This window comes from Phytophthora parasitica, assembly GCF_000247585.1.
Source record: "Phytophthora parasitica INRA-310 unplaced genomic scaffold supercont2.13, whole genome shotgun sequence".
In the NCBI taxonomy this organism is placed as follows: Eukaryota; Oomycota; class Peronosporomycetes; order Peronosporales; family Peronosporaceae; genus Phytophthora; species Phytophthora nicotianae.
Genome location: NW_008648999.1, coordinates 131505 through 146015, shown reverse-complemented (window position 1 = coordinate 146015; position 14511 = coordinate 131505). Strand labels below are relative to the sequence as shown.

The following is a 14511-nucleotide window of genomic DNA, read 5'->3' as shown; positions in this document are numbered from 1 at the left end:
GATCGCAAAGCGCCTCGCTCTACTCTCTGCAGCTGGGCAGCCCTCTTCCCATGCGTAATACTGCGTATGGCTCGGCAGAGGTCAAACCGCTAAATAACCCCACACAACTCCATGGTGAGACTTGGTAGCACAGAACACACAAGCCATCCACTCGATTCCCTATTTTAGACTTTAACACACTGACTGCAAGCAAGAAATGCAGCGGGGTCGCCTTCGTATTTCGTTGCTTTCCTCATCTGTAGTATTACATATTCGAAATACTAGCGCCAAAGGTGGCAGCCATGTGGAGTACAGAAAATGTCGCTGTTAGCGTTGCCGTAAATAGTGGTGATGATTACTACTATTTGTAAGCAAACAATTTCGACAAACCATGCTTTACAAAGCGAAGCGCTCTTATATTTCGCAAGGTCCTACTTTTCGCTCATCAAAGTTTTGTTTGCGCGCTTTGCTAAATAAAAGACGTAGTATGCAGGGTCCACAGCACAGACGCCATCTCTTCTTCGTGTGGCGTCGATTGGGTCAGCGAGTTCCCCATACACTACAGACCTCAGCAGCCGCATGCCCAGCTGATCGTATTCAAAGCATTATAATGAACTATGATTGGCTGTTATTAGTGAAATAGTTACGACCAATCACAAAGCGTCTCTTTTTTCGCAGAGAAAAGACTTGGTTTCTGTATCGTTTGCCCTTCCCCTCTTCAGGAGCTCCAGCCATGGGCTAGCACACACTCTCACACTCAGCGACGAGTGACGCCGCCACCGCCTTTTGCCCCGCCTTCGGCCTGCGGATCCGCCTAGCAGTTAAGACACTCACATATACACAAATACAGGAGTACGTGCGCCGCTCGCTTGCCCTCCCGCCTGTTGCCGGATGATGCGAGACGTGAGCGCGCGTTTCAAGTACAGCGAGCGCGAGTTCCGGGCGCAGCAACAGCACAAAACCGCAAGTCTTAGCGGCAACAGCAGCGGCGACGACTCGGAGAACAAGCCGCCGTCTGCTGCTGCCAACGCCGCACAGAGCACCGAAGAAGACGTACCCGACGCCTGTCCGTCGCGCGAGCTCATCCACAGCCACATTCGAAGATACTATCGCGATGTAGACGCCGCCGCCAAGGCCGCGACCGATTGGGAGACTGTAAGCGCGCGCATCCGCAGAGACCTCGCTCCCTATACAGTGCTTAAACTGGGCGGCTTCTCGCTGGGTGACGCCTGCACTCGATTGCTAGGCGACGTGCTGGCCCATGGTGCCTCCAGGTTGCGCACACTGGATCTGGGGTTCAACCGATTGACAGACAAGGGTGCGACCCAATTGGCCGAAGCGCTGGAGACCAACACGTCGCTCGAGAGTTTGTATCTTTCAGGAAATGAAATTGGACCAGCAGGAACGCGAGCGCTGGCACAGGCACTGACCAAGAATACGCATCTACGCAGTTTGCACCTCAGCGGCAATAATATTGGCGAAGAAGGCGCCCGCTTTTTGGCAGATGGAATAGCAGGCAATACAGGACTCAGAGCGCTCTATTTGGGCACGAACGGTATCGGTGCCACCGGAATGCAGAGTTTAGCTACGACCTTAACACATAACAAGTCGCTGGAGGAGCTAACGCTGGGACAGAACAAAGTGGGAAGTGCAGGAGTGCGTCATTTAGCTGCCGCGTTCGCTACTGGTCACGTATCGTTGTCAACTCTAGAGCTCGGAAAGAATGGTGTGGATCAGGAAGGCGCTATTGCATTAGCACGCTCTTTGTGCGGTGCGAATCGTCTGCAGAACTTGTATATGGATCACAATCCACTGGGAGACGTGGGTGCCAGTGCCTTCGGAGCGCTACTCGCCCAGAATACAGAGCTACGTGTGCTGGACTTGAGCTACACGCACATGTCATTGCTGGGGCTGCGAGAGCTCAGCGTGGTGGGGCTGGCGCGTAGTCGTGCGTTGCTGTGTCTGCTCGTGGATGGCCACGATTGGGCGAGCACTCAATACATGAAAAAGAATCAGCATCCGAGTCTAAACGGTGCATCACTAGCCACTAAGGGCGCCAACAACTACGCTGCGTCTTGTATTGCCGGTGCGATCAACGCCAACGTTCACTCGGTGCTGTTCAAGCTCACAGGTGTGGATCTCAGTCTCGTAGTGGCAGTACCTGCATCCTCCAGCTCAAGAGACGGCAGAAGGGAATCAGATACGCTCTCCAGAAACGAATTGGTGTTGAAAAGTCTGCATGATGCACGCGCCGCTGCACAAACTGCCGCCGCTGCATCAGGAATCCCTCCAAGTCACAAACGCAAGCCCACAGAGGACGCATCAACAGATAGGACGACAGCAGGTGGGGCGGATTCAGGTGCAGACAGCGATGCTGGGGATAGCTCGTCACCTGTGGTTCAACATCCCAAGTTCCAGAAGCTCGAAGGTAACCTCAAAGCCGGCTCGTCATCAGGTAGTATTAGTAGTGTCAACGGAGGCGGAAGTGGCGGCGGTTCGCGTTCAGGAAGTGCCAATGCGCTGCTGGGATTGCTGCCCCCTCCTCACAACGGGCCTGGCAACGGTGCGTCCAGTTCAGCAAGTGGCAATGGAGGAAGCTCTCCATCCAAAACAACTAGCAACCGACCTCCGCGTGTTATCCGGATCCCGTCGCGTGGCTCTATGGGTCGCTTCCCCCGTTCGGGTGGATCCTGCGAGAAGCGATTGTCACTCAAGAGTCCACGGTACGAGAGCACAATGGAGGTTCATGTCCGTAAGGTCATCTCCGATATTGCCAAGTTGCCATTCAACGCGGACGAGTACGAAACACTGCAGACGTATTACCTGGGAGGCCGGTGCTCTACCGGATCGAATGGCTGCAGTAGCGACTGGGGCGTCGACGATGTGACGGGCGAGCCTGCGCCTTGTCCCGCGTGTCGATCGAGTCGTTTGGCGCGATACCGACGAACGATGGTACGTTTTTGGATACTTTTACGTCTCTGAATCGTGAAGACACCGAGCTAAATGTGGTTTTGTTTGTTGCAGGCCCTCAAAACGCGACTCGAAGCCTCGAAACAAGCGACGGATGCTGTGTTGTTGGTGCTGCTACGACAGCTTCACTACCTCGTGGGCGCCTTCCAGAACGTGGAGAACGCTGTGCAGACTATCGACGACATCCTCGTATCTGCACACGAGGAGATGGACGAGCCACAACAGATTTCCAACGTGCCGCTGCCTTCGCAGACGACAACCAGCCAGCACACCCAGTAGACAGCGGAGATTACAGCACTTGTAGCTCCATCAGATATAGGCAGCCACACAGACAGCGATGCCCGAAGGCATAGGAGAGTATTTATCAGTCCACCGCACGCCCCACCACCCCGTAGCAACAAAGGCGGCATTCGCCACGTACGCAGATTTCATTGCATCGTGTTCGTTTGATGCGAATCGTATCATCGCCGTTAGCTCTAGGTTCGTTTTACTTCCAATCAGAGTCAATTATAGACTGTTTTTAGCGAATCCAGAACCGTGACGACCAGTATCCTCCCCACGTTCACTTGGTCGTGATAAAGTTTTATTTCCCACTTGAGCCAAAAAGCAAAAGACCCGAGACAGCGACAGACATGAGCGTGCTGGATAAGACGCCGCGTGTGGCCGAAGAGACCGCCAAGTACCCGCGCGCGGAGCGTCTGGGATCGCGCGAGCTGCGCTACGGTACGGCTGGCTTCCGCGAGGATGCGAGTCTGTTGGTGTCCACGTGCCACCGCATGGGAATGTTGGCGGTGCTGCGCTCCAAGAGCGTGGGGAAGATCGTGGGAGTGATGATCACGGCGTCACACAACGCTGCAGGTGACAACGGACTCAAGATCATCGACCCTAAGGGCGACATGTTGAGTCAGAGGTGGGAAAAGTACGCCGTGCAGCTGACCAATGCGCCCCAGGACAAGGTCGTGGAGGTGCTGGACGCCGTCGTCGCCGCTGAGAAGATCGATCTGGACCAGACAGGCAATGTCTTTATCGCCAAGGACACTCGTCCATCCAGCGAGCACCTGGCTGAGCTCGCACGCGAGGGAGCGCTCGTGATCGGTGGCAACGTCTTGGACTTTGGCCTGCAGACGACACCGCAGCTGCACCACCTGGTTCGCATGGTATGTAGCTTCATTATAACAAGGGAAGGATGAAGGGTACTGACTCGTGTATTGCAGTGGAACTATGAGCATTACAACAAGGGCGACTGGGCGTCCGAGGTTGGGTACTACAACATGCTCAGCGACGCTTTCAAGCAGCTCACAGCCACACACGACTCCAAGGTGGGTTCATCATAGGGAGGAAAGGGCCCTTGGCTAACTGACTGACAAATCTAATTGTTTTTTTTTCCATTACCGTAGCGCCTGGACACACGCTCCCCACTGCACGTTGACTGCGCGCACGGCGTTGGCGCGTTGCAGATGGCCAAGTTGGCTAAGGATCTGGGCGATTCGCTCCGTCTCGAGATCGTCAACACGCCTAGCGACGGCGAGCTGAACCTCCAGTGCGGTGCTGAGCACGTGGAAAAGTCTCGCCAGCCGCCCAACAACGTGACGCGTGAGAACGACCGCGGCAAACGCTATTGCAGCATGGACGGAGACGGAGACCGCGTTGTTTTCCACTACTTCGACGACGAAGGCACGTGGCATCTGCTGGACGGCAACAAGATTGCTTGTCTGTTTGCCGAGTTCCTGTCCGACAAGTTGCACGCTCTGGAGCTCGACCAGGAAGGCGTGACGTTCGGCTGCGTGATGACTGCATACGCCAATGGCGCTGCCACTCAGTATCTACAGGCCTTGGGTATCCGTGTGGAGCAGGCGAAGACTGGCGTCAAGTACTGCCATGAGAAGGCGACGCAGTTCGACATGGCCGTGTACTTTGAGGCCAACGGTCACGGCACGGTCGTCTTCAAGGACGCGTTGATGGACAAGCTGCACAAGTGGGAGAACACGCTGCACGACGAGCGCAAGAAGTTGGCGTTGTCGCAGCTGCTCGCCGCCTCCCAGCTCGTGAACCAGGCTACGGGCGACGCCATGTGCGACCTGCTGTTCGTGGAAGCTCTGCTGGTCCAGAAGAACTGGGGGATCGCCGACTGGGACGCCATCTATAACGACCTGCCGAGCCGTCAGACGAAGGTCAAGGTCGCGGACCGCACTGTCATCAAATCGGACGAGGAGGACGATACCAAGGTGCTGGCGCCTGAGAGTCTCCGCGACGCGCTGGACGCGGCGCTGCAGGAATACGCCAACAAACGCGGCCGTGCGTTCGTCCGTCCGTCCGGCACCGAGGACGTTGTGCGCGTGTACGCTGAGGCGGACACACAGCAGGACGCGGATGCTCTTGCTCTGCAGTTCGCCAAGCTCGTGCACCAGCACTGCGGCGGCGTGGGAGTTGAACCTGCTAGTTTCGTGGCGTAAGGCAAATTGGTGAGTAAGAGTGAAGGTCGCAATTTAGGCTGGCGAAGAGAAGAGATAGTTGCAATTGGACTGCAATTGAAATCGTTTCCAATCAGAAAAAAAAAGAAATTGCTTCGCCTACATTTCTTGTCCACCACCGTCGAATTGAGTCCAACATTGCAGCTGGATTTGCAGAAGTGTACAAATTGCAGGGTGCGTTACTTGCATGTCCCGCTCATTTCTCAATCAACGTCCGAACAGCCAAAAAAGTCTCAAGTAAGTGATGCCTCAGTGTTCTCTTTGTGGGGCGTCTGGAACCGGCCGCTTTTGCTCCGAGTGTGGCCAGCCCTTCGCCAACGGAGCACAACAAGTACAGCCCAACCAGTCTAGTGGTATCCAACAGCAGCAGCAACAGCAGCCACCACGCGTTCCGCCGCGATTCCAAGAGCAAATGTCATTCGAGGAGCAAGACCAGAAGTCGCTTATGTATCAACAACAAAACAATGCCAACACGCCACCTGTCATCCCTGTCGTGTATGTGGATGGAGACGCAGCTGCAGCGAGAAGCAACGGCCGCTCGGCCTCCGCGGCTTCGTCCAATGGCGGACAGGACACCAACATTGGCGGTCGCACGCTGTCGTCAAGTGGCTCTGGGATCCTCACGAGCCGATACTCGGACCATCCAAACTGCGACGTCTGTGGCTTGGCCTTCGACGTCACTAAGCGTCGACACCAGTGGTAAGTCTGGTTTTATTTCCTATCTCCTCTATCGGTGGATACTAATTGCTCTCTCTTTGTCGTTCTGACGTAGTCGTGCGTGTGGTCGCTACGTCTGCGGCAACTGCTCCCCGTTAATGCTGTTGATCCCTGAAGGAGACCAGATCGAAGGCGCTAGAGGCTACGATCCGTCCATTCCGCAGCGTGCCTGTTTACACTGCGCTCCTGCGTTGCGTCCCCTTCAAGAGGAGCTGGTGGCTCGATACGCCAAGGCAAACGTCGAGACAGCTCCACACGAAGCCAAGTCGAGACTTCACGTGCCATTTTCTCCCTCCCTGGAGAAGGAATGCACCAACGCAGCCGATATCATTGGCAACTTTTTCCGGAACGACTCGGGTGCATCCGGGGACAGAGCGATCCCGATCTCAATGTTGGAAAATGCGCACGGGCTGGCAATCATGACGATTGTCAAGGCAGGGTTCCTTATTGTCGGCAAGGTGGGCACAGGTATCGTGATTTCTCGTCTCGGGGACGGATCGTGGTCTGCGCCTTCAGCTATTGGCACTGTGGGGCTGGGCGGTGGCTTTGAGATTGGTGGAGAGATCGTCGAGGTCATGATCATTCTGGGCTCTCCAGCTGCTGTGCAGGTCTTCTATTCGCCTCAGGTCAACTTGGGCGCAGGTTTGGACGTCGCCGTGGGTCCTTACGGGCGATCAGCCGCCGCTGCCGCAGCGATCAGCAGTACTGGACTTAACGGCAACTACAGCTACTCGATCAGCAAGGGTCTATACGCTGGAATTTCACTCCAGGGCTCTGTGATCGCAACGCGCAGTGATCTAAACCGGAAGTTCTACGGACAGGATCTGGAGGCGAGTGCACTACTGAGTGGAGCTGTAGGCCAACCTGTGGCTGCTAAACCGCTGTATGAGGCTCTAGACCGTGCCACACATGGCATCCAGGAACACAAGGAAGTGCTGGCCGAGAGGTCTCGCATGATGGGGGCATGTCGTGCCTGCAATTGCCAGGTCTTCGTAGCTCACTCGCACCAAATCTGGAACAAGAAATGCAAGACCTGCAACCATATTCACTAGAACAGGCGATAGTAGTTGAAGCTAATAACCCATTGATCAAGCTTTAGAGTAGTGCTTCCAATATTGTGATATTGGTGTCACCCTGAAAGCTTATGTAGCCATCTGCCAGACACAGGCGGTAAAGTTCAGAATTACAATGGTGGAGACCAGCTATCGCGACGCTGGGCTCCCGTCTTCCTGCGACGATGACCGCCACTCGCCTGCCGCCGGTGGTATTGCAGACCTATTATCAGTGCTCGATCGATTCCTGCCGCTTTGGATTCTGCTGGCCGCAGGCGCAGGTATCGGCCTTGGGCAGGTCTCAGCTGTGCATTCCTTCATCGAGTCCACGACAGTGGGGAGTATGAATCTACTGGTGGGCGCGGGTCTGCTCGCCATGATGTATCCTCCCCTCGCCAATGTGAAGTGGCAGTTAGTTGGCGCAGTGTTCCGCGATTGGCGTCTATTGATGTTGACAACTATTCAAAATTGGGTAGTGGGGCCATTCCTCATGTTCCTACTAGCTGCGGGCTTCTTCCACAACGACACGGGGTTCATGGCTGGCTTCAGCCTCGTGGGCTGCTCTCGTTGCATTGGCATGGTCATGATTTGGATCGCTTTGGCTGGGGGTGATCTCGAATACGGGGCAGCTCTCATCGCCGTAAACTCCATTTGGACTATGGCGCTGTATTCGTTGTACGCGAGTTTCTTTCTCAATACGATGCCTAGTGCCATGGGGATCGACGAGGACTCTGAAGAACAAGAAGAACTCCACATTTCCATGACTGAGGTTGGTAGTAATGTGGGTATTTACATGGGAATCCCATTTGTGCTCGGCATTTCAGGGTGGATCTTTTTACGCCGCTGGAAGGGGAATGATTGGTACTTTGACAAGTTCACGCCTCGACTGGACGTGCTGGCGGTGACCGCGCTGCTGTTCACGATAGTGGTGCTGTTCGCTTCACAGAGTCAACGAATTACAACGACGTTTGACTCCGTGCTCTTCTCCATGGTGCCGTTCATGATCTACTTCGTCGTCATGTTCACGGGCTCCTTCTTCATGAGTCAGACGTGCGGCGCCACTCACGCACACAGTGTGACGCTGGCATTTACAGCCACGAGCAACAACTACGAGTTATCGTTAGGTGTGGCTGTAGCTACCTTCGGGCTGGACTCCGACCCAGCCATGATGAGTGTCGTCGCAGCTCTCATTGAGATCCCGGCCATGTTGGCACTGGTGTATCTCTCGCTCTGGCTGGAGACGAGGTCGAGGAATGCAAACTCTCAGATATCTCATACAACGTCTAAAGAGCTCACAATCGAGTCTCCAGTTGTTGCCAAGATCACTAAAACCACATCAATCTCATTATATTCCTCTGGATACCAAACGTCCGAGTGACGTGTTGAATAGCTGAGCTTAGGCCAACCACCTGTACTTCATGAGGAACGTGAAATAAAGCGCCATGTACGAGATGGCCACGAGTAGCAGTGACCAACGAATTACTTCTTCCCTGGCCAGGCGAGACTTCAACGTCGGTGCCACATCTGAAATACTCATGACTCCCAATGAAAGCCAGAAACTCCAAGTGCCATTGACCAGTCCTTCCAGTACGAACTGCCGCCGCGAGCTCGGGTAAACGAACACGAAGCCGTGCATTCGGCCAAAATAATACCAGGCTCGACGGTGGATGATCGAGTGGAATAGTCCGCTGAGTGCCACGTAAATGACACCCAAGCAGAGAGCAAACCAGAAGAATCGCGTCTGCACCAGTCCGAGTACAAACTCTCGGTTCTCATTGACCACGAGGCCGATGAACGCTAAAAACGCCAGAACCGGGATCAGCTCCAGCCCTGAGAACGTGTCATCACCAGAGTTCACCGGTACAGTTGGGGAAAGCGTTCCTCGGGCATTGCGAGTGAGATAGCCACTCCGCTCTCGGCATAGACGCACAAACGCCGTGATCTCCCTCGCCACAGCATCCTTGGCCACCTCACTGTGTTGTAAACCGCAATTTTTCTCGTTTTCCTCACGAATATAGCCAGCAAACAACGATCCATTGGCACTGAGGTCCAGGAAATTGGTCTCCACATGCGGGTAGCGCTGGAAGCGGCTGGAAGCACGTCCAGGCATCCACAGCAGCGACGGGGTCGTCGACATTAAGTGCTACGCCAATACAGAGATACTAGAACGTTAGTATCTGTAGTGCAATCTCCTCAAGTCTTAAGATCTTGCTTAACTTACATAGTCCGACATCTTGGGCCACGCCTGGACGTCCACACGGACGACGGGAAGCTGTGGAGTGGACAGCGTCTGTGCTGCGAGCTCCACGGCCGCCTCCATCAGCTTCTGATGACACAGACATGACTCCTGGTCAATAGAGGGGGAATTTACACCTTGACTCCCTTCATCTTCATCACCGTCTTCGCTTTCCTCGCCGTAGCAGGTTGAAGAGGAAGTGAAGTAGAGCAGCAGGGGCGTTGAACGACTTCGTGAGAGCAGGAATCGCTCGTACTTCGCCCAGACGAGCAATGGATCGACGGTTGCTTGCAAAATAAACAATGGAGACGCGTCGAGAGCTTGTAAAGGGCTATCAAGGGTGGAAGAAGAAGCCGCAGAGACGCCGGAGAGACCCGCAGTCACTGCCGCTCCGAGCCTTGCCCATGTCATGCTGCTATGCAACGGATACGTTCGGTAGTGTGAGTGTGATATTTTCGTATCACAGCAATGTCATTGGTAGTTATTCACACATGCGTAGCCAATTAGCACAAGCTCAAACAGTCACCGACGTCAATGTGACGGGGTCACACAGCACCTTGCGCTGAGGAAGTAGCGCTTCCTTTTTCAAAATGAAAGGGTAGGGTTACAATAATGTATTGATGTGAGTATAGTTGCCCTACCCCTACTGACGCTACTGATCGCGGTGTGATTGTGAAGAAATTGAAGTGGCTTCCGTGTATCTTGGTATTTGTATACTTTCAGTGTCGGAAGCAACTTCCGACACTGCAATCAACCAGTGGTGCAAAATTTGATTGCATGACCAATGAAACATGAGTTGTCGAGGCAATATCGTCCAATAAATAATAACCCAGCAAGTATAATATTTTGGAGCTCAGTAGCAAATATGGAAATAAGTTTCTAAAGATTTCCGGGGCTGAGATTTTCAACAAGACTTAGAATATTAGAAATGTAGGACAAGACTACCTGTACTAAGGCAAGATCAAAAATACGCGACAAGATTAATAGTACTATAGCAAGACTGAATATACTGCAACAAGACTCGTAATACTTGTTCTATTTTTTTTTATGTAAGCATGTTGACACTTCACGAGTCGGCGTTTTTTTTTATCAAGTCTGATACATCGTGCCAGCGTGTCGATAGTGAGCACATTTAAGCTAACAGTAGGTGTATCTCCCATCCAATGTTTGACGTAATATGCTGCATACACGGATAATGTCGTCTCGGATGCGTCGCGTGGAGTCGATACTCCATTTGAAACAGCAAATTCCACAACATCTTCCGCAATGAGTTTTGCAACGCTGAGACGACTGGGTAGAACCCCACTTTGCTTTCTTTCCTGTGGTGTCCATTCACATACTGGTTTGAAAAGATGCTGTGCCGAGTCCGCCTTCCAGTACATTCTGTATAAATCCTTCCAATCCCTGACAGGAGGTAGAATTGATATCTGCTCCACTGCGCTGATGTTGCAGTTTGTTGCTGGTGGGGATGGTGTTGGAGTGACGGAAGGTCGTAGTACTGCGATAAGTTGGTCTATCTTGTCCTCGACAGCTTTAACCGAACTCTCAACGGTTTTAAGACGCTTTTCAAACTGAGTGGTCGAATTGTTCGAAGATCGCTGCCCATGATATACTGCCGTGTCCCGTTTCCGTCCTTGAAAAGTAGAAGGGCAGCCTATATGCGCTCCTCGATCTGGTGCCGAGCAGTCTGCCAGTTGTGTGTCTTCATCAGTTGCTGCTTGATCAAGAAGATAGCGCACAAGCGTCTCTGCAGACTCGTTTGGAGTCCACCCCGCCCACCATTTCACCATTCGTAGCGACCATCTCCGCTCAGGAGGTGCAAACATGAATCGGTATTGAGCGCCTGCGCGTCGAAACGTGTGTGAAGTAAACCAAATGTCGCGCCATTGTCGGCGGATGTACCCGGGCACAGATGTCCCATTGCGATTGAGATCGCGAACGACGCAATTCAGTAGCGTGATGAATGACTGCTCAGACATCTTCTTGCCCCATTCCACACGCGCTTTTTCGCACCCTGTAAGCGATCCATCCGTCTTGATAACACTCTTCGCAATTTTAGACAAAGCTGGGAAAACGTAGTCATTATCGCTCCACTTGTGGTCTGTCTTCGAATCAACGTACTCAATCCATTTCTTCAAGTGATCTAGAACATCCATTGGACTCTCACTTTCACCTAAACGATGAAGATTGTAGCAGCGGCCTTCAGCTACCTCCGTCTTTATCCCTTCCAGTTTGTAGACACCATAGCTAATTGACGTAGTTGGGTCAGAGGTACTGGGACGTGCCAGGTTCAGCGTGAGGTTCTTCCACTGTAAACTCAGTACCTCATTAATTCGACACATTCCATAGAAAGCGAAAGCAGATACAGCAAGAAACCACAAACGACTTGCCTCGGTGAATCCTGCTGTGCGCGCTAAGTGACAATGAAGCACACGCAGCATATCCAGACAAATAGGAGTAGCTTGGCGTTGCGTAAATTCCTTGTTCTTTCGCTTCTTGAGTCCTCGCATGAACTGACGAACAAACGCATCCTTTGCAGGATTACCGAGGCTGTCTTGCCCCCTCTGTCGTCCGTCATTACCATCCACTTGTCCGGTCCTGCGGCGTCTCTGCGCTCATAACTGCCGTAAAAGTTTGCCACTGCAGCTCTGATCTTCTCCGCAGTTTGGTTGGACACGGCACTAGATGCAGACACACTCTCCATAAACGCTACCAACAGCGACGGAAGCTTGTGGTGACGCGTTACAGCTGGATCAGGATACTCATTGGAGATACAGAACTCGCAGAATTTCTTGAAATAGGACGCGTATACGCTTCTTGTCTCCTGTTTAATGACATGCGTGGCGGTGTCAATACCGCCTTGAAGCAGCTCTTGGAACGTCAGCGATTGTCTGGACATTTGATCACTGATTGCCAAGTGCTTCTTGTCCAACCAAAGGGATTGTGAGCAAGGGATTGTGAGCGGTGTAAGATTCAGGACCAATCAATTTTGCCTTAGTATTTATAGTCTTGTCGTAGTACTTATAGTCTTGCCGTAGTATTTATGGTCTTGTCGTATTAGTACTTACAGTCTTGTCTTAGTAGTACTTAAAGTCTTGTCTTAGTACTTACGTTGACTTAACGCGTGATTTGTTATCGCATTGTTTATGCACATAGTACTATAGCTACACGAAATAGTACTAGTGTATCCATGATGCGCCTACTCGTCGTCACTCTCCGATTCCGCACCAAACGTCTCGAGAATTCGAAGGTCAGACGCAGCTTTATCTTGCTCGGAGTTCTTCGCAATTTCGTAGGCCTTGTCCTTCTCCAAAAAAACGCGCACGATAAATGGCTTTAAAGGCATCAAATGAGGTGCAGTCAGCATATTCAGTGAACTTGGCTAGCCCTTCCTTTGCCTGCAACACCGTTGCTTCGCGCGCTTCCTGGCATTTTGATTCCCACTTGATCAACCGTTGCTTGAATCTCGTCTGAAGGTATACTTGGTATTTCTCGACCCGAACTCGCTCTTCATAAACCTTGCGTATACTTGCGTCTTGCATTTCTTCCTTGTACTTTGGGAGGGGCTTGAAGCTCTCCTCAACCGCAGAGACGTTAGATGCCTCTTGCCACTCTTGTGGAAGGTGGTGCCGCTTATCCGGATGCAACCATAGGATCAGCACGCGGAACCAACCTTTTGAAAGCAACTCGTGCTTTTCGGCCTATGGCATTAAAGTTAGATTGGAGACAAGCATTTACGACTGTGCTTGGCACTCACCTTGGCAAACACAAACTCAAAGAGGCGTGGATGAAGACTGAGTACCTCCAGAGCATGGCCCATCATCCCTTTTGGCTGTGGCTGGGGCACTGCTTGCGCTGCTTCGGCCTCACGTAGCTGCTTGCGAAAGCCTAACCAATAGAAATGTATTAATTAAAATAATAATATCATTAAAACCCAATATTTGACACCTTGCAATTCCTTGAACAACGTGGCTGCGCGCTTATCTCGCTGCGAGCCCACGCGCTTAGCGCGATTTTTCTCCCAAGACTTCTTACGAATCTCGCTGCGCGTCTCAGGCAGCTTGATTCCCTTGCAGACCTTGATATGCTTGGAGATGTTAGTGCGGGAGATCTTCCTGTCGCACTTCTTGCATTTCTTCGTGGGCGCGCTACCGTACGCTGCCTTCGCTCTGGCGGCCGTCATTTTTGGAAATGTGTGTTTGAGCGGAGTGCTCTATTTGATTGGTCAATAAATGATTTTTGTTTTCTTGTGCTCGGATTGGACGAAAGTATTTTTGATTTTAGTTGTTTTGGTGTTGCACCAGGGAAAGAAGTAGGCTTCCAAGAGTATACAAACTCTAAGTGAACGACAGTTCACGTGTCCCTGGTCTGAGGGGACGAAGTACTCGAAGTACTCAATTAAGGGTACGATTAAGACAGATTTGTAAGGTTAGCTTGGTTTCTATTACAAGCTATAAGTCACCTATAGAAAAGCAATGATTGGTCCCTGGTACCATGTACCAGGTATTACAAGAGTGACTGGTCACTCTTCATGTAACTTGGGTACACTGGGGTTCGTACCCCGTTACATCCTCCCCCACTTAGGTTCGGTTTACCGACGAATCACAAGAGGGAGACAGAGTCACAAACTCTCATCTCCGAGTCGAAAGGGGTTCGACAAGCTACGGGGACGCGGCTGTGGCTCATTTCACAGTTGGAGCCTTGAGCAAAAGCGCTCGTCTTCTCGGTCTCCACTTCGACCACGTCATGCTTCGCGGTACTGCGAAGGGCGGTGCGAAAGCACCCGCCAAGGCTGCTGCCCGAAAGGCGCACGCCAAGAGCTCTAAGCGTCATAGCAAAGGCTCGGCACTCAAGGAGGCTACTAAGGTAGACTCCGAGGCAGTTGATGCCTCGGGTGGCTCGACTGGGAGCAAGCGGCAAACGGTGCCCGTCGCTTCACTTTCGTCTGCTCTGTGCCGGTCTCCTGCGGGCACTCCCGATCATTCTCTCGTAGTAGTCGAAGTTTCACACGCTTTCATATCTTCTTTCTTTAATCCATTTTCCAAATCGTAATCACGTTCACGTAAATCATCATATGCATATACAA

The 14511-nt window shown here is 52.3% G+C and overlaps 7 protein-coding genes across 7 annotated transcripts; 4 read left to right on the top strand and 3 right to left on the bottom strand.

Annotated features, from left to right (window-relative positions):
• Positions 1 to 870: 870 nt before the first annotated feature.
• On the top strand, positions 871 to 3228 carry PPTG_07761 (hypothetical protein; the record flags this gene model as incomplete). Its single annotated transcript, XM_008902125.1, has 2 exons — positions 871 to 2931; positions 3004 to 3228. 2 exons carry the CDS (start codon positions 871 to 873, stop codon positions 3226 to 3228), a joined length of 2286 nt encoding a protein of 761 aa, XP_008900373.1.
• Positions 3229 to 3581: 353 nt separating this feature from the next.
• Positions 3582 to 5402, top strand: PPTG_07760 (hypothetical protein; the record flags this gene model as incomplete). Its single annotated transcript, XM_008902124.1, has 3 exons — positions 3582 to 4106; positions 4164 to 4268; positions 4347 to 5402. 3 exons carry the CDS (start codon positions 3582 to 3584, stop codon positions 5400 to 5402), a joined length of 1686 nt encoding a protein of 561 aa, XP_008900372.1.
• Positions 5403 to 5664: 262 nt separating this feature from the next.
• Positions 5665 to 7189, top strand: PPTG_07759 (hypothetical protein; the record flags this gene model as incomplete). Its single annotated transcript, XM_008902123.1, has 2 exons — positions 5665 to 6119; positions 6193 to 7189. 2 exons carry the CDS (start codon positions 5665 to 5667, stop codon positions 7187 to 7189), a joined length of 1452 nt encoding a protein of 483 aa, XP_008900371.1.
• Positions 7190 to 7325: 136 nt separating this feature from the next.
• Positions 7326 to 8567, top strand: PPTG_07758 (arsenical-resistance protein; the record flags this gene model as incomplete). The annotated part of the gene is made up of 1 exon (XM_008902122.1): positions 7326 to 8567. One exon carries the CDS (start codon positions 7326 to 7328, stop codon positions 8565 to 8567), a length of 1242 nt encoding a protein of 413 aa, XP_008900370.1.
• Positions 7358 to 10000, bottom strand: PPTG_07757 (hypothetical protein). The gene is made up of 2 exons (XM_008902121.1): positions 9411 to 10000; positions 7358 to 9332 (listed from the first exon to the last, which is right to left on the bottom strand). The coding sequence occupies exons 1-2, from the start codon at positions 9834 to 9836 to the stop codon at positions 8586 to 8588; spliced, it is 1173 nt and encodes a 390-aa protein (XP_008900369.1). The 5' UTR covers positions 9837 to 10000; the 3' UTR covers positions 7358 to 8585.
• Positions 10001 to 11079: 1079 nt separating this feature from the next.
• PPTG_07756 (hypothetical protein) lies at positions 11080 to 12324 on the bottom strand (the record flags this gene model as incomplete). Its single annotated transcript, XM_008902120.1, has 3 exons — positions 11080 to 11139; positions 11165 to 11938; positions 11971 to 12324. 3 exons carry the CDS (start codon positions 12322 to 12324, stop codon positions 11080 to 11082), a joined length of 1188 nt encoding a protein of 395 aa, XP_008900368.1.
• Positions 12325 to 13140: 816 nt separating this feature from the next.
• PPTG_07755 (hypothetical protein) lies at positions 13141 to 13608 on the bottom strand (the record flags this gene model as incomplete). Its single annotated transcript, XM_008902119.1, has 2 exons — positions 13141 to 13313; positions 13374 to 13608. 2 exons carry the CDS (start codon positions 13606 to 13608, stop codon positions 13141 to 13143), a joined length of 408 nt encoding a protein of 135 aa, XP_008900367.1.
• Between the last annotated feature and the right edge of the window lie 903 nt (positions 13609 to 14511).